The 22883-nt window shown below is 37.4% G+C and overlaps 1 protein-coding gene and 1 long non-coding RNA gene across 2 annotated transcripts; one reads left to right on the top strand and one right to left on the bottom strand.

The window, feature by feature from the left end:
* Positions 1–6076: 6076 nt before the first annotated feature.
* Positions 6077–17403, bottom strand: LOC309483060. The gene is made up of 2 exons (XR_014200480.1): positions 12854–17403; positions 6077–8258 (listed from the first exon to the last, which is right to left on the bottom strand). It is a non-coding gene; the product is annotated as an uncharacterized lncRNA (long non-coding RNA).
* On the top strand, positions 9698–21511 carry LOC309483059 (uncharacterized protein). Its single transcript, XM_082148699.1, has 3 exons — positions 9698–10068; positions 10614–11054; positions 19672–21511. The coding sequence occupies exons 2-3, from the start codon at positions 10738–10740 to the stop codon at positions 19844–19846; spliced, it is 492 nt and encodes a 163-aa protein (XP_082004825.1). The 5' UTR covers positions 9698–10068; positions 10614–10737; the 3' UTR covers positions 19847–21511.
* Positions 21512–22883: the final 1372 nt, after the last annotated feature.

Here is a 22883-nt window from a genome sequence, read left to right as displayed (position 1 = left end):
TCCTCTAGCTAACTCCCCTCTTCATGCTTCTCTTTCCTCCACTCCTCCACTAATGTTAGAATTATATTCTCTTGAATTTTTATATGGCCGACACACAACCAAAGAGACGACGTTCCGATGAACAAATAGCAAAGAATAGGGAAAAGGAGAAAGAACGAATTTACATCGGAAAAACCTTCAACTCGTTCATGACTGTTTCAGGAAGCACGGAAGGGAGGGGGAGGGGACGGGATGAGGAGGAGGGAGGGTCGAGCTAGACTCCGTTTTGTTTGACAATACTTCGGACGTCAGCAAGAAGTGACGTCACCCAACATCGCTTAGAGCACCTTTAACAACAAATATTTTTATTATTTCACATAATAAAGGTATATATATATATATATATATATATATATATATATATATATATTTACATTCACATAAATAATAAAACAAGTTCATATCCATAAATCCATTCAATAGTAATATTCACAAAACATCACACTTATACACAATTCATAATTCATAGGATTTTCCAAAATATTCAAAATTTAAAAGTATTTAGAGTACTTCCAAAAACAAAAAGCCAGTGCACTTGGCACCCGAATTGCTTTCTAGCAGTGATGTGGATGATTTTTTTGAAAAGAGAAAATGTTTTGTTTGTATATTTATTCATTTTTTAGACTCTCTTGGCAAATTATTGTGTTTAGTCAATAGAATATTTTCATGGGATAGCCTGTATAAGCACACAATTTTCACAGACTCAAAAATCGCATGGTCAGATCACTTTAGAGATCTGGCCAGAGTGATGATTTATGCATAAGGCACACATTGTGGTGCCTGATAATGGCAGCACATCTCTGCTGAGAAAACCACACAGCATTACTGAGTTTAATGATGAACTAATGCTCTGTTAATATTGTTTGGAACACTATAAAACATGACATTCACGGCCACTACTTCCTCTGACTCACCCATTATAATGATTTGCATCTTTTAACAAAGGCACTTCTGGGTATTCTCTTCCTTATGCGTATTTACTGTGCGTTTCCTTTGAACTGCAATGAGGGCTGTTTACATCAGTTTTGTGTGCATGCAAGACTTTTTTTTTAGAAATGCTGTACTTTTTTGTTTGTTCGTTTTTTTAAAAAGGACACACTAGACCCAGTTTCTTTTTCAGATGTGGTATGATTGAAAATTAAACAGTATATGATTACAAACTTTTGCATATTGTCATGCAGTGCAGAATATTTGACATAACAGGTGAAGATCTTACCATCAATGACAAAGTGGCAAAAAATGAACATAATGCTCTTTAAATTACTTTTTTTTATATCTCCGTGAAGAATCCAGTATTTATATCAGTTTCTACATTTTTTAAATCTGTAAATCCTAGGTTGGTTGTATGAACAGTGTAAAATTTAAACAGATAAATATACAATACGCAATTTATGACATTTATGACATTTTAAAGGTACACTATATAACTGTATGCAGTCGGCTCTGCGGATGAATATGGTTATCCTTCTGCTCATAACTCATTTATTACCAGGCCAAGAGGTGTAAACGTGTGGAAAGGATCTCAAGCTGACTAACTGAAGAATGCCATAATGAAATGACCCTTCACAATAGATAATGCTTTACAATGAACTATGTTAGAGAGATACATATGACAATTTATCTGTTCAATAAAATACCTTTCTCACCTGTTGAGTAATAAAAACACAATCTCCCTGTTGCCTTTACAACATTTCAAATCCCTCAGTTCTCGCCATGTCCGAAAAAGCAAGCCATTGTTGATTCTTGTTTTATTACGAGCTCTGTCATGTTCTTGTTTTGCCAGCAGACGCTCGTTTTTTTTAAATGGGTGATTCCCCAGAGCTTCGAGATTTATCGTGCTCCGTGTCAACCTTTCTCACTTGTTGTGACAACTAATCCATGCCAATACTTGATACAATACAATACAAAAACTATGCGTCAAAGAAGCTGGATCAACTTTTCTCTATTTAAAGAGATAGTTCTAGCAGAAAGACTCGGGAGAAGATATTGTAACAATCATCCATTTATTAATGACCCAGCAAGCAATTTATGCAATAAACTATTTGGCGTAGGCCCCGTCCGTAACTCGCAATCCGAGGGTACGGATTCAGCATTTCCTGCCTGAAGATGAAGGCAGGGGCGCAGCCGACCTCCTGTGATGTATTGGAAGGGACCGTCCTGGTGGTGGTGGGGTGGTTGGAGGGGAAGGAACATCCTGTGGTGATAAAGATGGAGAGAAGAAGCCTTCTTATTAGTGGAGGAAACCATCTTGGTGGTGGTGGGGTGGATGGTGGTGAGTGAAGCATTCAGCATCTGCGAACTCAGACAAGTGTAAGTACGGGTCCTTTATACTTCTATTATTAGAACGTGATTGGATAAATGAGAATGTAATAAGTGACGCAAACAATTGAGTCTTCCCGGCAGAACTTATGCTAAAGCTTTCATTTCACTTTGAAATTAAATTTTGGTATGTTTTAGCTTACCTCAAGGGCATCCAAGATGTAGGTGTCTTTGTTTCCGCAGTAGTTTCAATTTTGATATTTTTAGGTCAAACCGTTCTTGTCTGTCAGTCATATAATGCAGGTCTATGGTCACCGCCTCAAGTCCAAATTAAACAATTCCCCATCGTAAGTACACATTGATGGGCTAAGACACAAAATGAGCAGTTTGTGTGAGAAAACGAACAGTATTTATATCGTTTTTACCTCTTGTACACAACCACGTCCAAGTGATCTGAGGGCGCATTACATATACATATGTATTACAGGTTTTGATATAATATGGAAGCTGTTATCAAGCCCTTTCCAAATCTGTTTTTATTTTTATCATAGCTTGTTGATAGCAAAAGTTATGTTTATCTGAAGTCGGCCGATCGCTATGATTTTCTGGAACGGAATTTTGAGAAAAACAGGTTTAATAGCTGTCACCGTCGGGACGCTTGGCACTCTTTTTTTTAAACAGGATTGGTGTGAAATGCGCACTAATACACATTCACTGTACATGTTATGTGGTTTATTTTATAGGTAAACTATCTTTGTAGTGTTAAGAGACAGACATGTGTATGGGATATACGGCTTGTATTTTCAGCTTGACACTATCGCTGTTTTTCTGCACTAAACAAGGGAATTTTGCCAAGATATTTTAAATTTTATTTCAAAGTGAACTATCCCTTTAAAGATATGACGAGACATGCATGGGCAAGTACACAATTGTATATGTAATTTACCGCAAAAACCATCCTGACAGGTCTAAAATATAAACACTAAGACAAACACGTTTTGGAAAAAGGATTGATGTATTGACGAGGGAACCCGGTAGGGCCGCAAGGTCTCTGGTCTCTGGTGGAGCCAAGGGTGGGAGGAGCCAAGCGAAGCCAACGGGTCGAGGTGGAGCGAAGGGATCAGAGGCCGGAGGTGGAGCCACAGGATCCACTCGCTCAGGTGCTAATGGTGGTTGCACAACCTGAGCCTTCACGTCGCAGCAAGGCATTCCCGGGGAAGGCGAAGAGCGGCATGCATCCAGCAGAGGTGGAGCTGGAGGACTGGCTGAGCTCTGAGGTGAGGGTGAAAGAGAGAAGCTGGACGGGATCAATAAAGTAAATGAAACAGTGATGACGAACAAACAGATATTTCACAGTCCTTTCAAGTTTCATTGCTGTCTTGAAATCGCGATGATGAAGAACAGACAAATGATTCAGGGTGGGAGGCAGTATCTCGGTGTCCCAGTTTATCAGCCAGTCCTCAGTGTCCAATTCCACCTAAATTCCTTCTGCTACAGATGTTGCTGGCTCACACCCCTGGTCTCACTCTGGGGCTCCGGCGGTATCACGCTAAAGCGTGTCATACACACGCTGGTCCACTAGCGGATGCGTGTCAATGTCACGCTTTGCCTCCTCTAGGTGTGAAAAATGACACGCATGAATCAAGGTTGAGTACCACCAGCAGGGGGCGATCATTTCCTCAATGCCAACAACTCCCCACGGACCAAAGCGATATATTGCATTCTCCAAAATTCCCGCGTCGATCAGGTCGGTCAAAGCCATATTTTTTATTATGGTTCTCCTAACGTAACTCCTAACGTTGCTGTAGTAGCCTAACGTTATATTTGTGTGTGTGTGGACTGTGGAGCTTTTTATCGTGGTCAATAACGTTAATGGAAATTGATATTAATTGGCTAATTAAATCACAGAAAGCTGCAGTGACTGCATAGTATGTTATATTACGTTTATAAAAAGTTGTTATGGTCGATGGGAAGTAACTTTAGATAAACCCCGCTGCTTGTTGATGATGATGATGATGATGATGATATATGCGCGGATTTCGATCCTGAAATATCATTACTGAGGTTGTATCTATTCTAAAGGATCACATAAAAAATGTCGATCCTATGGTGTTTTTTTAAACCAGTAATTTTATTTATTTAGCACGAATTTATTTTATTCAGAAAGTATGCATTAAATTGATTAAACGTGACAGTAAAGGCCTTTACATTGTTACACAAATATATATATATTTCATGTAAATGCTGTCCTAATAATTATGATACTGAAAATTCAGCTTTGATCACAGGAATAAATTACATTTTAACATATTCAAATGGAAAAATTTTAAAATGGTTTTAAATTGCAATAATATTCCACAATATTTGTTTTTACAAAGATTTACTGTATTTTTGATCAAATAAATGCAGCCTTGGTAAGCAGATTAGACTTCTTTCAACATAAAACATCTTACCGACCCCAAACTTTTGAAAACATTTACTATAATTATGCTAGTTTGTGCAATTCAATTTATTTGGATTGATCGTTAAAGTTCAAATGGATTGTGTTATGTTCTGTAATTGTTGTTAATAAATCTGTCAGAAGAAAATGTGCAAAAGTTTTACCTATTGGGGTACAACAGTGGCAGTCTTTAAAAAAAATAACAATGGTTTTACTACGGTAACCATACACACGCCTAATTACAGGCGCATCGAGAGCACAAATCACAAATTATTTTAGAGGTCATGAAAATGTATTCATATATTTAGCATATTAATGATGCATTCACCACCTCATACGACTCACTGCTTCTGTTCATGAATGCAGTTTACATGCTGAATATGCATTGTGCAATAACAGAATCACAGTTATCTTCTTCTTTTTGTTACAGTTCTGCATGTATAATATGACAAATCCAGGAAGCCTTGCTGCAAGAGAATTAACTATGTTTTTGTTTTCCTTTATCCAACAGCTCCTGTTTTTACCCACCATCCTTCCCTGTTACCGCCACCTGTATCTGTTTATAAGAAAACCAACGGCTCTTTTAAGAGCCACTCCTATACTCTTCTTACTCTCTCTCTCACACACTCTCTCTATTTCTATTTCTCTCTCTCTCTCACACACCCTCTCTATTTCTATTTCTCTCTCTCTCACACACTCTCTCTATTTCTATTTCTCTCACACACACTATTTCTATTTCTCTCTCTTTCTCTCTCTCTCACACACTCTCTCTATTTCTATTTCTCTCTCTCTCTCACACACTCTCTCTATTTCTATTTCTCTCTCTCACACACACTCTCTCTATTTCTATTTCTCTCTCTCACACACACTATTTCTATTTCTCTCTCTCTTTCTCTCTCTCTCACACACTCTCTCTATTTCTATTTCTCTCTCTCTCTCACACACTCTCTCTATTTCTATTTCTCTCTCACACACACACACTCACTCACTCTCTCTCTCTCTCTCTCTCCTAAAGCTTCACTGTCTTCAAGTAAGTATTGTTACTCTATTCATTATTTTTCTTTCACCTTACTCTCTCTCTCAGTCCAAAACATTTTTAAAAATGTAGTTTTATATAGCCTACACTCTGTCCTCAATTCTTTTTGTCTGACCGTGTTTTTATCTTCCTTTCCAGTATAGTATCTTTGAAATGGCTGCTCAGCAAGACAGAGGGAGAGCAGATGATGCTATTTTCATTGCAGACATGCTTCTTGCTCAAACCAAAGTGAGTATTTTTTTTGAGACAGTGATCTTCCAGTATTGGTAATAATACTAAAGAATGGGAATTAGAGTGCAAAATTTGAATGAACTGCTCAAGAGTTGGCTGTATTTCAGTGTTATCATACAATGCTCACTTTCTGTCATGCAAGGCAAAGGAAGCGAAGGGCAAAGCAACATCTGCTAAAGGCAGTCAATTTAATGTCCGATGGGTGGAGAGAGATGCTGAAGGACTTCCACTGCTAAAAAGAAGCAGAAGTGGAGAGACACGAAAACGTGCTTCAGCTACAGGTAGTCCATGTCTTCCAGGATTATTTGTGATTACCCACCCACTCTTTCTGAACTAAGTATAACTGTGCCCATTGTATACAGAATTCAGCTTGCTATTTGTTAGGTAACATAAATATGGTTTTGTGTCACTTTTGAAACAGACCACCAAACTGTGGGGCTTCCAGTGCACAGCTTTTTCCATGGTAAAACTTAAAAGGATTTCTGTTTCGGGTTTTTAATAATTTTCCTTTGAATACTGTATGTTAAACTGTGCCATCAGAAACACAACATGGTGGTGGATGTGTTACTTATGTTATTGACTTCACTGTAATGCTAAGCAATTCCAAAGAAATGACTGGAAGTGGAAGTGAAGCAATCGGTGTCAGGTTCATGCACTGCAAAAAAATGCTTTTCTTACTTAGTATTTTTGTCATGTTTCCAGTCCAAATATCAAAACAATTCTTAAATCAAGATGCATTTACTAAAGTAGTAAAATGCCGTAAGATATTATTTCTTGTTTTCTTGGGAAATAAATCAAAATTAAGTGAGTTTTTGCTTAAAACAAGCAAAATTATCTGTCCATGGGGTAAGAAAAATAATCTTGTTTCTGTTTGAATTAAGATCATGGACAGATCATTTTGCTTGTTTTAAGCAAAAACTCACTTAATTTTGATTTATTCCCCCGGGAAACCAGACATAATTTCTTATCTAATTTTACTTACCTAGTAAATGCATCTTGATTTAAGAATTTGGACTGAAAACCAGACAAAAATACTAAGTAAGAAAAGCTTTTTTGCAGTGTGCTGCTAACAGTTCAAGATTATGTCCAGATAATGAGGGAAAAAAAAAACTTTTAGAGATTAATGGAATTGTCAGACATTTCAATTTGCCTACTATAGCCGTAAGTCACTAATGAACACTGTATTATATGCTTGTAAGACATGAAAATTGTTATCTCATTCCTTTCTATCTATCTTTTCAGTTGTTTCCGTTGTTGGCAGTGAGAGCACTACTCCTTTTGAGTCATCTGAGGAGGTTCCCACAGTAATCCAATCAAACTGCTCTCAACACTCATTTGGTAAGATGACACCTGACTTTACTGTAATTAAGCAAGTTAGCTATAAGCGTGAAAGGAATGATTATTTTCTTATTTCTGTCTTTAAGACAGTGAGATGCAGAAACTGCAGGACATTCTGACCTCAGCAGATGTTCAAGGCACCAGCAAGTATCCTTCAACATCCACACCATGTGGCCCATCCACCAATCTGTAGCCCAAGATGAGTGGCGGAAAGCAAGGTCCTATCACATCAACTGCTTGCTGTCCTGCAATGTGGCTCCAGAAAATAACTGCAGCCACTGCACATCTCCTGCCGTCATTCGCTGCAGAGACTGCATGCCCCAAGAGTGGCTGTGTATGGATTGTGACATACACATATACACAAAAAACTCACCCTCCATAACAGGGAGTCCTGCATTGAGGGATTTACAAGCCCATTGTGCCAACAGTGTGCTGTGTACAAAAAGATGGCAAATATACACTGGTCAATCAAGGTAGTGTTCTGAACCTTTTTGGCAAAGTGATTAAAGTTTTATTTTATTTTATTTTTTTACTTTTATTATCTTAATTGGGCATATTTGTATTGCTTTTTCACTAATTATTTCACTACCTTGATTGACCAGTGTATATTGGTAGACGAGACTGTTATCCTGCGCTTCGCCCACTGTGAGCACGGATCCATTCGTCCACAGTGCGAAGTTGATCTGAGCTTCTAGGGTCCAGCAGGGATCGCCGCGGGGCATGACGAAGCAGAGATCTTCGTCCAGACCACACCAAAATCCCTCCATTAGACAGACGTTGTCGCAGGTGGCAAGATAGCAGATGTCGCTCCAGGTCTCTGCCACTCTGGAACATAAAAACTGTCCCTCCATCCAAAATGATATTGCCCTTCATTGATGCAATGTCCATTCTTCTCATTTCTGAGGGTCTGGTCATCTGTCACACAAGGTTGAAGGAAGAACAAGAAGATTATCAAGTTTCAAAAGTCTTTAATAATCCACTTCGAAGGCAATGCAAGCAAGCAAGCAAACAATCAAACAAACAAACAACAACCTCTAACATAGACGGTGACTGGACAAAGAGTGACTGTGAGGATACAACTTATAAAGCAAACACAGCTGAAACACAGAACTCATAATGACAATGCCAACCTTTAAACCAAGGAGACAAACAAGTGGCGGGAAAATAGAACAAAAGGCAACAGGAAACTCATGGAAACATGTGTATGTGACAATGCCAACCTTTAAAACTTTACATTTTATACAGATGTGTATGCTGAAGCTATTTTTGAGAGGGGTGTTGGTTCTTTGTCATATAGTTTTATCTGATCTGACCAAAGGTGTGTCCCTCTACAGATCTGGAAAAAAATTAAGAGAATGCTGCAAAATGTTAATTTCACTCAAAAAGATACATAATAAAAAAATAAAAAAATCCAGAGTAACTGCTAATTTTGCAGTCTCTTTTTTTTTTTTTTTCCAGAGCTTGTCTGTTTGGAAGTGAGTAAAGTGTGGCCCTGTAATCATGCTTTAAGAATTTAGTCTGAGTCATGCAAGTTAACTTATTGATTAAGGGTCAATAGCGGGCAGGTGCAAAGTTTCTGAAAATAACATGATCTAATAGCTAGTTACTATAATTCAGCATGTAATGACGGAATTCAGCTGTTTTATTAAGGGTTTTTTCCCTCCTGTGTGTGTGTGTTGTTAATAAAGCTGTATAAGAAATCTCTGAACGTGAGTCACACGAGAGACTCGGCTCTTCCACGCCCAGCCAGGACTGGGTGTTTTCCTTATCGACAAGTGATGGGAAGTCAGACTCACTCCGCGACTCGGTTCTTTCGAACAGTTCATTTAAAAACGGTTCAGCGATTCTTGTAGGCTACGTCATGGCGTAATCACGTCATCGAGTGTTGCCTGACAAAACCCTTTTCGAATGAACACCTTATGCAGCTATTTCATCTACTGTATAAATACCCATTTAAACTGTGTGAGTAAAATTAAGACAACATAAATAATTCGATTTTATAGCCTAATTCTGCCAATACAAAGCTAACGTAAATCAGATTTGATTCTTGGCTGAATCCGAAATCGCCCCCATATACCCTCGAATAGGGCATTATTTGAAGGGACAGATATCTGCAGCAGTGGTGTCCGAAACACCATGTAATTTAGTGCACTCACTCATTCTATCCCACGTTATGCCAGTGTCTAGAGCTACAGTGTCTACAGTCTCTAGCTCAGCCTCAACGGCTGTCCGAATTCGCGAATAGTTAGGGGGCGATTTCGGATCTCTCTCTTATCCGTTCATGAACCGGTTTAGTGACCCGGCTCACCCGAATCATTAAAAAGATTCAAATTAAAAGAACGATTCACGAATCGGACAACGCTTCTAGTGGCATCAACCTCCGCCCATAAACTCTGCCACTTCCTTTTCACGTTTAAATGACCGCAGAGACTCAAACAGATGGCATATCTACCGACAGCGATGACTGTGGGAAGAATTAGATTTTCCATTAAGCATTCTTTAAGGAAATGACTGGGTGAGTCGTGATTTCCGTGGTAAAGTGAAGAGCTCGGTGGAAATGATTATCCTCGTTGAGTATAATGACAAGCAGAGCTGGACGCTTATTCAGGACGTGCAGACAGATGTTGAAGAAGACAGTTCATTAGAAGAAACCTTTACACTCATCCACTGATGTTCAACTTCACGGTCAAAACAAACGCACGCCGGACTGCGTCAACACGACAAGGTATAGGCTACTGTATATTTTAATGACGACGATAAAACAGGAAAAACTCAGTAGTTCAGATTTTTTGTTACACATTAGACAAAAAAAAAAAAAAAAAAAAAAAAAAAAAGGAAACCAGTCACAATATTAACTCATCATATTAAACTATAATAATTGTAATGACATTTCAATTCTATTACCTCTTGTTTGGATAAGACTGTATAATGTTGATTGTTCATTTGATAGAAGTTGTAAAATGCAACTGAAAAGGATTTTTACTTTAACCCTTACAGGGACTTTTTTTTTGTAGTCTTACTAATGAAGTCAATTTTATTCTGTCATTTTAAAATATATTTTTGACTTCTGAACAGCAGATGTTACCACATGAAGCACATTGTTGGTTACCTGAAAAAAAAAAAACAGGAAACAGAAAACAATATATATATATATTTTTTTTTTTTACACTGTACTGTCTATAAAAATACAATTAAATCAATGTAGGTTACATAGTTTCTATCTGTGATGCATTTAGTGTAATGTTCACTCTTTTTTTCTGCTCTGTGTAGGATGGTCTGCAATCTCTTTCTTGGATCTTCAAGGATATGAACTGACACCAGGGCTGGACTGACTTTTGTGCTGTACTTTTTGTGCAACACGACTTGAAGCTCATACTAAAACTCTCATACACACATGCACTGTCTTACAAGGGTGGAAGACAATGAGCCTACTAGTGATGGCATAGCCAGACGGAACAGCATGTCCTTCCAGCACAGATGGCAAGTTTCATTGGGGATCTTGGTTGTGATTATAGGCATAGTGCTCTTCATTACCATGCAGTTTTACAGTGTTCTCATTGGCGTGGCCATAGTGTGCCTCGGCCTCTTGATCCTCATCCGTGCCTTCTGCGTGGTCATCAAATCCAGTCATGTAACTGTGCCGGGTCACTTCCTCCTACACTCGCGAACGGGCACTCGTTACACCCACCAACAAGCCATTGCGGTGCAGAGGTAAGACGCAAATTTTACACCAATATCACACACAAATAGGCTATCATTATGAGGCTAATTGATGAGTGCAATTAAAGAGAACAAGGGTTTAGCCAAAGCTGTGGCATATGTATACAAACTAGATGAGTGTCATGGAGTATGTAATTGTCAAATCAAGTTTCCGGAGCTCTGTGAATAGATACAATATAAACAGAGAGGCTCAAGGCTGTAATACACTACATGACCTTTAAAATCGGAACAGATTTTAATATCTGCCTACTGCCTCTGACTTTTGACAACTAGCATTGCCTCGTGCAGACAATTGGAAATTGGCACAAAAATATGTGCAAATGTTGTAGTGTAGTCCAGTCTTATTTTTTATAAATGGAAAATACCAAAATCAGAACATAAATAATCAGAGGTTTTGAGAGATTCTGGAACCCACAAGGATCAATTTCATAGCACTCATTTTTTGTTGTATATTTCAATTTATTAAAAAATTAAAAACTGCATATGTACAATGACTTGACTGCTGTGATGAGCATGTTTTTAATACCTGAATTACAATTCATTTGGATATTTTTCGAATGCAAAAAATCAATGTCAGGGTGGTACAGCTGTCCTTATGTCATAATGAAGACTAATATATAATATATATATATATATATATATATATATATATATATATATATATATATAAAATTGGTTTTTAGTAAATTTTTTGCAACATAAAAACAAAAAAAACTAAAAACATAACTGGAAATGACATCATAGAGTAGACCCCCTGCTGACCCTGACCTAAATAAGTTGCTTGCTAAAGTGTTCAGAATTATTTTTTTTTGAATAATGGGGGTGTGGTAGATTTGTCTTTATTTTCTCACCTGACCTAAGTCTACCTGGGTCTCGTCTACAATCGACGTCCCCGAACGTCTTCAGTCAACGTTTAGTCTATCTGGGTCTCGCCTACAATCGACGTCCCCTAATGTCTACAACGTTTAGTATCTCTGGGTCTTCTAACTGACTTGCCACGCAGCATAAATGACAGACAAACTTCAGCAAATGTCCTTTAAATGCTTTCATCACGGCCGGGAGAGTTCTCGAGCAATTCTCAGAGAATCTCGGCCACATAGAATAGTACATCAGGTTTTATGGAATAAAGATATGACGCATAAAAACAAAATCATCGTGCCTAACTCATGACTTTAACATGTCACCTTCTATTAATATCCATTGGTGAAGCAAGCCTCTCTGTTAGTGGCCTAAGTAAAAATATCTTGGAACATAACAAAACACAAAAGGGTTAAGAGTTCTGTTGATTACTCAATATGTCATGAGACAAGAGAGACAGTATATTTTTGATATTGTTGTTGGTCAGCACTAGACAATTTCCCATTATGCAAATAGACAAAAAGCAGAACGTTTTAGTACAACGTGTTTCAAAGTGTTAGGATATTAGCCCTAAAAGGGGAAGTAAAGTTTATGTGTTATTATTGTTAGAATCATGGTTAGTTTAAAATACCGTTTACTATCTTATTCATTAAAAATCCATCACAGGGGTTATGTGCAACAAACTTCCATATCCTGTAAAACAGGATGCATCGCTTCCGGTTCAGGTCTTTTTTATGTGCTTTGTTAAATATAGAGACGTTTTACTCAAGATACCTTAAATGGAGCGAGCAAAGATGAGCATAACCGATCCATCAAAAATGCAGATTGATATCTAAAATTTTTTTTTATTTTTCGTCTTCTCACTAACATTTACATATTTAAATAGAATAAAACGGCAACAATAAAAAGAACTAGCTAGGTTAGCTGATTACCTTAGAAAGGTCCATAGATATCCGTGCCAGTTCGTACTGCCGTTAACACTTTCTCCAACAAACGGATGCACTGAGACATGTTTTCCTGTTTGGTCATGTGACGTTTGGCATAAAGCCTATATTGGGACATTAGGTGACTTTTGCTTCAGTATGAACAATAGTAATAATGATGTTTTGTTTTGCACACACTAGTATGACTGCTGAAAGATGTTAAACATCAGTTGTGAAGCACAAGAATGCTGAAAAATAATAATCTGATTGGGGTTTTTGTATACACTCAGAATTTCTCTGGCTTTCAGTTGATAAAAAAAATATTCAAACTAAGACGGTCCTCTGTCTCTTCTCGGCCCACTCTTAGTTTGAAAGCCAAAGTTAAGCAGAAGTAACAAATGTTCTGATTATAGAAGTAGGTCAGCAGTGAAAACAGTGAAACAGTCTGGCACGGTTAGATGGTAGAAATGATGGGTCTGCATCTTGTCCATAAACTAACTCATGTCTTACATTTATTTTCATTGCACGATGTACTAGTTGGAAGGCAAGGTTTACATTTTCCTATTATAGCAAGAGCAAGGAACCATATATCCAACATGCCATTATCAATACTTGGAAAAAAAACCATTCCTCATTGTTTGTTGAGCATTTTTGCAATTTGTTTGGTGACTCTAGTAATGCAGAAATTGCATACTTGAGCTTTAATTTAAGCTTTGGGTGTCATTCTGTGGTTCCCATTAGCACAACAGTGTTGTCTATGTAATATCGTTGTGAATAACAGTAATTAGTTTAAGTGTTTAAACTGACTCCCTTTTGTCAAGAAACCTTTTTCAACGCTTAACAAAATGCAATCACAATGTAATTAATGGAGAAACTGAGAGAAAATGTTAAGGCAAGGTAATGTTTACAGACCAAGCGAAGACTGAACAGCTGCTAGCCGCCAAATTCTTTCAGTGTTCCATGTCTGAGGGAAAGAGAGAGAGAGCGAGAGAACTCAAGAGAAAGAAAGGACCCATTGCCATTTAAAAACTAGTAAGTTGCTGGTACTTAATTATGATCTCAGTTTATATTTAAATCTATTTATGGTTTTTTTTTGTTTGGAGAATCATGCTGTGGAAGATAGGAGAATCAAAGGGAGCAGAGCGGTTCATTCTGACCGCATGATCAGGACTACAGATGTTAACAGAAAGCAGTCAACATTGTACACTAGCCCAGAAACAAGTAGGAGGGAGGGCTCGAGAGGAAGAGATTTTTGTTTCTTGCAACATGCTGAAGCCATCAAATAAGTGCCTTGGGGTCTCCCCCTTCTCCCCACCCCTTGTCTTTTTGGCGTCTGAAGTACAATAGTTTTAAGAGAATGATGGTAAACACTCAGTCTTTGGTTTGAACTTAAAGTTGGATTCACTTAAAAAAAGAATTGCAAGCACAAACTAGGTGATTTCAGATCATTTGGTTTCCTTCTGAAATGAATGTTGTTTCCATAATGCTTTAACATAAATGTCCAGATTAATTGCTAATTAAAGCCCTGATGTACCTTAAAGGGATACTTATGTTATTCCCTTAACTAAGACGAGTTGATACATACCTCTCTCATCTCAGTGCGTGCACTCAATCGCTCTGGCGCGCGGTGACACTTTGAAGCACTTAGCTTAGCCCAGTATATTCAATGGTATCTAACAGCAATGAATTTAGAAGTGACCAAACACATCAACGTTTTCCCTATTTAAAAACAGTTACACGAGTAGTTATACGACCAAGTAGGGTGACACAAAATAAAACGTGGTGCTTTTCTAAGCGGGTTAAAAAAGGATAACTATAATGTATGGCGGAATAGCACTTTTGGGAGTACTTCGACTCGGCGCAGTAAAAAGTCACGCCTGATCCTCTTCCCACTATTGACAGAAGTGAAAAAAAATGTTGTTCCAACCCTGTAAGACTTTCGTTCATCTTCGGAACACAAATGAAATCTGAGAGCTGTCTGACTCCTTCATAGGCTGCTTGGCAATTTCATTCTGCCGGTCCAGAAAAGTTAATAAAAACATTGTTAAAATAGTCCAAGTGACTACAGTGGCTCAACCTCAAGTTTATCAAGCGACGAGAATACTTTTTGTGCGCAAAAAATCAAACAAAAATAACGACTTTATTCATTTTCTTCTGTGTGGGCCTCTGACGTGAGTTCACGAGAGCGCCATGACGCATGCGCGAGAACTGAGATGATGACACTCACAATCATTTGATGGGAAAATGTGAAAGGTAAGCCATTCATTTTTTGGCATTGGTAAGGCACATTTACGTTTTCTCGTTGGTTTCTCACGATTCGGGCATCCAGGAAATGCACACTTTAGAACCATTTTAAACACTTCATCAAGACCCATCTTCTCAGTTCTCGCGAATGCGTCATGGAGCTCGTGAATTTACGTCAGAGGCCCACATGGAAGAAAATGAATAGTTGAATAAAGTCGTTATTTTTGCGCACAAAAAGTATTCTCGTCGCTTGATAAACTTAAAGTTGAGCCACTGTATTCACTTGGACTATTTTAACAATGTTTTTACTAACTTTTCTGAAATTGCCTAGCAGACTATGAAGGAGTCAGACAGCTCTCAGATTTCATCAAAAATATCTTAATTGGTATTCTGAAGATGAACGAAAGTCTTACGGGGTTGGAACAACATGAGGGTGAGTAATTACTGACAGAATTTTCATTTTTGGGTGAACTAACCCTTTAAGTTAAATCGAAGAACGAACTGTTGTGACATCATTACAAACAAAAATCAGGCCAAAATGAACTTCGTTTGGAATTCGAAACCACCTGCCAAAGCGAATTTTCTGGAAAAGTTTGCTCAACCTACCATTGGTCCGTGGTGATTACATAATGAGAAGGTGTGGCTCCGAGGCTCCGCCTTCTTTGATGTGGCAATCATCTCAGAGTAATTTCTTCTGTTAAGTCCTTCAAGGTCAGACGCGAGTAAAAACATGAACACACAGGAGAGGTGCTTTATAGTAGAACTTAGTTGTAATTCTAATTGAAAGTGACACTGACACTGTTTTTCATGCTTCATACTGTAAAGCTGCTTGCTTCAAAGTAGGGCTGCACGATTAATCGAAATTAAACCGCACGCGATTTGGCAGTTATTTTATGCACAGCTTGTCAGTGAAAGCCAGAGGGCGCTCTCATGCAGAAACTCCAAAAATGCCCTGCAGAAACTCCAAAAATGCCCTGCAGAAGTAGATAATGCACATCTTTCTAGGAAATCCCTATTGGCTTCTTACTATCTGTAGCTGAATAAACAGAAGATTGGAACGCTTTGATTGATTAGACATGACTAATAAACACACAACTAGGACAATATACTGTATCTGAGTTCTTCAAGCCTTCTCAGGTATTTTCATGATGATACAGTATATTTACACTTCAATGCTAATCGACATAGCCTTTATCACTATATAAAATACTATGAAATAATATGTTGTGCGCCTTATTCTGTGTAAGAAGCCACATCATCTCACAGAAGGATGTTTTCAAATATTCAACTGTCGTTATGAAGTTAGTTTGGAGTAAAAACATGTTATTAAATGTTGTATTTTGTTGGACAAGAGGTTCATAAATGCTTCTCATGTTTGGAAAGGTGTTTGACGCTTTGCTTTTTCAAATGCACGTTATAAGCGACTCAAACTCACAATTGCTTTCAGGTGGAGCAGCGTTTACAGAGACATCAATGACAAGCTGCGCATAAAAAAAAAAAGAAAAATCGCAGCCTTTGTGATTTCATAATCGCACTAAGCCAAATCATTTTAAGTGCGATTTCATGTTAATTACGATTAATCGTGCAGCCCTACTTTAAAGCAATCAATTGTATAAAGTATCAGACGCTTTCTTAAAGTCCCCTGTGGTGAAAATCAAGCTTTTAATGTTGTTTATATGTCTACATATGTGGTGTTTTTAAATATGCTTTAAGATAGACCAGGAACAAATGCACAAGTCAACACCATTGCTTTGTATTTTCTACTTACCGTCTCAAAAACGCAGTTTGAAATCGCTGGTGTTTCTGACGTCACAAAATACCTTGTAACCAATCAGGTCAAGGAGTGATCGTCAATGAGTGAATCTCTGAGCTGGTGTGAGTGAGTGGAGGCGGGGCTAATTTCAATATTAATAGAACCGCATATACTAAATGAGGCAAGGGTGTAGAGTTACATTCAAGCTATTTCAAGGAAAAAACGTTTAAATGTGTCATTTTGGTGATCAATGATAAGTTTTAAAGGGATACTTCAGGATAGTGTTGTCACGATACCAAAATTATTGTTTCGATACCGATACCAAGTCAAGTATTGCGATTTCGATACTTTTTCGATACTTTTCCTGAAAAGGGAGAAACACTCTCAAATATCATTGCTGTGCTTTATTTTAAAACCGGGACAACATTCTAATCATATAACACACTAATAAATTAACATATGAACAGCAGATATATTAAACATTTGAACAAAATATGAAATATAAAAATATAAAAAATAAATTAGAGCAATGACATTCAAGGTAAAAAAATATATAAATTTAGCAGCATCATCTCATTTATCATAAGAAACATAAGAGCTTTATCTTGATTCTGAACTTTGAATAAAAATATGAACAGTGATTATATTAAACAATGTTTAATATTGGTAACAAATGATAAGCCTCATTGGTGATATATTTGATGTGGGGAGAGAGAGATGTGTGGAAGGCCTATACTTCATGTTAAACATAAATATATAGCAGCAAAGACAACATCGGCAGTGTTGACGGCAAAATAGGCTACAGAATAATTCGTTCTGTATTTGAGAGGTGCAATATTTGAAAATCGATAATATTTTTTTTAAATGACATTTATTGTATTTATGTCAAAACGTTCAAACATCAAAATGTCATTTATTAATATGTATTCGTGTCAAAATGACATAGAAACATCTTTTCCTATTCTATTTTGCCTGGAAACGCTTCCAACACGCTTGCGTGTCGCGTGAAAAATAGGCGTCGGTTCTATTTGTAGCATACACGCGTTTCCCTCGAGCCGCGCCCAGACGCGTGTGTCACGCAGGCAGTTAACATGGGAGCCGAAATAAAAACGGACACGACACGCAGCCAGTGTGTCGACTCGCCGGCCTTACAAATCTGGAACGCAGTCATTCTTAGAAGTATCGATACTAATAAATTAAGGAATCGTGACGTTTTTAATTTCCGATTTACTTTTGAAGTATCGGTGCACCGTGCAACAGAGCAAGGTAGGCAACGTACTTCCATATGTCACTCCTCGCGTCATCTTTTTCTACGAGTCGTGGACCACTTGTGCTCGCACATGCAGCCATCTCGCTGTAGTCTTTTGTCACATGACACTGACAGCGGCAGGTTCTTTGCTGCGTGCGTCAGGAAAAAAACACAGACGTCCATAGGGAGGCGTTTTTTTTTTTTTTTTTTTTTTTTTTAAAGTATCGATACTGAAAAATGTAGGTATCGTGACGTTTTTAATTTCCGAGTATCGCGATACTTTTGAAGTATCGGTACACCGTGCAACACTACTTCAGGATTTAGGATTAAGCTTTGTATTAGTAGAAAACCTGTAGCATTTTCGAATTACCGTGCTTTCTACCCTCATATCCCCCTGAGATGAGAGATTTATGTATTTTTTGTCTGGAAAAAATCCTCCGATGACGAAAAAATTGTCATTTTGCGTCATCAGAGGATTTTTTGGCCAGAGGCTAAAGACTACAGCCAGTAGTAGGGGCTGTCCCGCATGTTCTCAACCAGCCCATAGAGGGTGGGATCTCACTCACAGAATGTACACATAGTATCAGCCGTCTTTCTTTGGAAGCTAAGCTAACAGGCTCTTGTTCTGTGGAGAAAGCTGAGTAGTAGGGGTTACCATCCTTTTTTTCCCGGACATGTCCGGCCGTGGAGATCGTCCAAAATGTCCGGGATTCGGCTTTTGCTTTCTCCAGTCGCCATTCATTATTTACATGCACACCTTTTGTTTCAATCTAACTGAATTCATTCCGATTGGTGAATCTGAATGTAGTGTTTACATGAACGCTAAACAAGTGATCGGTTGATGTGCGTTTTAACATTGCTAAGAAAATTCCCGCTCCTCCGTGAGAGATACGAGACCGGTGCGTCTCAGTAATCACGCCACCGGCCTCGCGCCGTTCTCCCGCGCCCCTCAGCCTCATCCTGCTTGCCACAGTAAACATAATGAATGGCGACTGTAGAACGCAAAAGCCGAATCGCGGACATTTTGGGCGATCTCGAAATCCCGGGCAAACTCGTCACGGAGTTTCACTAGTAGCCTCGCCTTGTTGTTTTCAACTGCGCTCTCTTACCGGTAGGCGTGGCTTGGGAGTGACCTCCTAGGGCAGCGAAGCAAGTGCATTCTGGGAGTTGTTGTCTTTCATCCACATAAGCCAAAAATACATTTTATGGCTTTTCTCAGTCTAGAAAGCTCCAAATTCAAAAATAATTTCACATTTCTTCTACATAAATGACCTGTTTTAAATACACATTCATCTTTCCAGAGGTAAAGTATCCCTTTAAGGGATACAATTATTGACTACGGGGGACTTTAACTACAGTTTTCTTACCGCTGTAATTTTTTGTTGCGCTTATTATGGTATTGAGAGTAAAGTGTCCAGCACATATTTACATATTTATCTAAACGCCACTACAAAGGTATTTCAAACTTTACCCCCTTCTTTTTTAAGCAAAGAATAAAAAAGAACTTCGCTGGGAGTATATCGGGGCCTTTGCAGTATAACTATATTCTGATACAGGTATTCTGCTCTTCCCTTTGCCCAGGAGGCTGGATCGGATCCGGAGGGCTACGGCAGTGAATCACGTTACAGTCCAAGTGCCTCCCACCTCAGTCGCCAGTCCACAGAGCCAACCTGCAACACCCCCTCCCTGGCAAATGGAGCCGCCACCATCCTATGAGACTGTTATGAAGACCACTACAGCTTTGAACCAACTATAAATTGTAGCTAAAAAAAAAAAAAAAAACTCACTCAAAGCTAAATACTTTTAAACTCTACAACCACATGAAGGCATCAAAAGTGCAGTATGGAAGAAGGATACGTTTTCATTTTAATGCCAAAAAGTAATGTTACTTTTTTTATGCATGAAGACACAGCTCTGCATGCACTCGACTAGAGATGATGCACTTAAAGGGTTATCTTTTTTTTATACCTCTATCCCTTTAAGATATTGTTAGATACAGACAGCAAAAGTAATCTAAATCTTAAAGGGAAACAAGTTCACAAGTGAATACGTAATATTGGTTGATAAATAAGATAACATAAGTAATATCTACAGATAACATATATCGTGCAGCTCTATTTCTATCTCTAATCTGTTCTGATAATGAAGTGCCTTGAGTAACAAGACACTTCAGTTTCTCAATTTTGTACTAATGCTATGGACTTATATTATTGCTATTTGTTACATGTAACTTGACTGAACATGCTAGTTTCCTATTTCTTAGGGATACATTTTTTATGTTTTGAAACCGATAACCAAAGTCCTCACTGACACTGACCCTTTTAAAACGGGGAGAAAACAATCTTTCTTATCTTACAGTAACAAAAGATTTGTTTGCTAATTTTTTAAACCATCAGAATAAAGAAATGATACATGCCCATGGCCAACTTTTATATGTTTAAAAATTGATAATCCAACTAGAAATAATGTGGAGTCCTATTATTTGGCTAAAAAATATATAAAGCAGCCTATTTTACTTTTTAAATTAATACTGAGTAAGAAAAAAAGTCATGTGTTTTTTTTTATGGCTGATAACTGGTAACAATGACTTCAGATTTTGTGCATCCCTATTATTTCTTTCTTTTCTTTTCTTTTTTCATAGCTATGTATACCGAAATGGAAAATAGAAATAGAAAATTTACTTAAATTAACTGACAGTAAACCACAGTATAAAAGTTATATAGTTTATTTCATCCTCATGTTCTGTTTGGGGTCTGAGAGACCTCGAGGCCATTACAGAAGTTCTTACTACTACTTACTAAGTAGCTCCTTCTAACTACTTGCCATTGAAGGTTGATGATTTTCTGATTTGACTTTAATTTGTTTTATTGTATTTCTCTACATTGTGTTTTTACTGGGGTCAAAAACAGAAACTGTGTTACTAGAATGTAGATACCAGTCAAAGTGATGATATGTTCATTCCTACTTTATGGTAAAAAAAGGGAGAAGACTGTCAATAATATAAGTCTAATGGGTTTTTGAATAGGGTTAACTTAAAGGGAATGAACTTGAAATAATTTGAAGGGGACATATGAGATCAATTTAAAAAATACTTTTATTATTTAATATTACACATACACTACCATTCCAGTTTTGGGTTTGTAAGATTTTTAAATGTTTTTAAAAGAAGTCTCTTATGCTCACCAATGCTGCATTTATTTTAAAATAACCACTTTCTACTTGAATATATTTTAAAATGTAACCTATTCCTGTGATGGTAAAGCTGAATTTTCAGCATCATTACTCCAGTATTCAGTGTCACATGATCCTTCAGAAATCATTCTAATATGCTGATTTGCTGCTCGAGAAACATTTATCATTATTATCAATGCTGAAAACGCACTATGAAAGTACCTACTTAATTATTCTGGAAACCGTGATACTTTTTTTTCCCCAAGATTATTTAATGAATAAAGTAAATGTAAATGTCTTTAGTATTTTGATCAGTTTAATGAACCCTTGTTGAATAAATTACTTTCTTTAAAAAAAAAAAAAATTACTCATCACAAACTTTTGAATGGTGGTGTATATTATTAGAGACTTTGGGACCCCAAATATAAAATCAGGTTGTAAAAGATGCTAAATTGTAATTTTATATTTTTGAGTAGGCCTACCTCTTTATCAATAAGCTGAACTAAATTTTGAATTGTGCCTTGATTTTTCTTAATGACCAGAACATGTTTTTAGAAAGATTTAGAAATTTCCCAATGTATATAATCTTATTTTTGGTAGGCTTACTTTATGTTGTATAATATAGGATTGAGGAAATGTGCTCTCTCTCTCTCCTGAATGTCACATTCACTGTCACTTTAACAGGCCTACCAGAAACTTTTATCTCTGTTTTGTGTGTGTATTATTATTATCACTATATCACATAATGCTGCATAAGTCTATTTTCTGTGATGTTTTGTCAGTTACATATAATTGTCTTTTTGTATTTCCTGGCTATCACATGTGCATATATATACCAATACACCATATGACACAAAAACTCTATTGTTGATTTGTATTTGGTGTAGCGTCTGGACCAATCAGACACACACAAATTATTCATTTATTTAATGAATAATGCAGCAAACTCACTCTCCCAACCAAGGCCTGTGAAACTTCCCCCAAAAAAGAACATCCCAAATGAAGCTAACACACTGGCAGGACGCTGTGTCTTGTTACAGGACACACTGAGACTGATACGAGTTTTACGATCCAAAGGAATGTCCAGAAAGCTGTGAATCTCACTTAAATTCTGGCAGAGGAGGAGAAATAAACCCTGTAATCCTATATATTCTATATATATAATCACTTGAGAAATGTGTAAACATGTATCTAATTTTCCCATCTCATGATTTTCCTTTTATGTGGTGTGGCTTTTGTATTCGTGTAAACTCTATTGGGTTAATGTTTCAGACTTTGCATATTATGGTTAACCAAAATCACATGTGTGGCATATTTGGTCTCTATAAAATCCAATCTTCGTCTCCGATTTGTAAATCTACATTACATTTTTCTAACTTTGTGACGCAATATATAAGCATCTTAAAGATTATTGTATTAAACATCCAATCAGATTACATGTTCAAAGACAATGGTCGTAAAAGAATTTCCCTCCAAAGGAAAATCCTCTCATTGGCTCTTGCACCTCCAGAAGGTGTTACTTCTTCACACTTTAAAAACCCAAGATCAGCTTTTAGCTAGCTCTCTCTTACTCCTGTACTGGAATGCTGACGTGAAGAAGATGCTGAACTAGAAGTTTCTAA

This window comes from Leuciscus leuciscus, assembly GCF_965113295.1.
Source record: "Leuciscus leuciscus genome assembly, chromosome: 19".
In the NCBI taxonomy this organism is placed as follows: domain Eukaryota; kingdom Metazoa; phylum Chordata; class Actinopteri; order Cypriniformes; family Leuciscidae; genus Leuciscus; species Leuciscus leuciscus.
The sequence above is the reverse complement of the archived record's forward strand: the minus strand, read 5'-3'. Positions and strand labels throughout refer to the sequence as shown.

Bases quoted from the DNA above. Each gene is read 5' to 3' on its own strand.
- LOC309483059 (XM_082148699.1), top strand. From the start codon at position 10,738: ATGCACTGTCTTACAAGGGTGGAAGACAATGAGCCTACTAGTGATGGC. The intron at 11,055-19,671 runs GTAAGACGCAAA...CCCTTTGCCCAG, and splicing joins CAAGCCATTGCGGTGCAGAG to GAGGCTGGATCGGATCCGGA.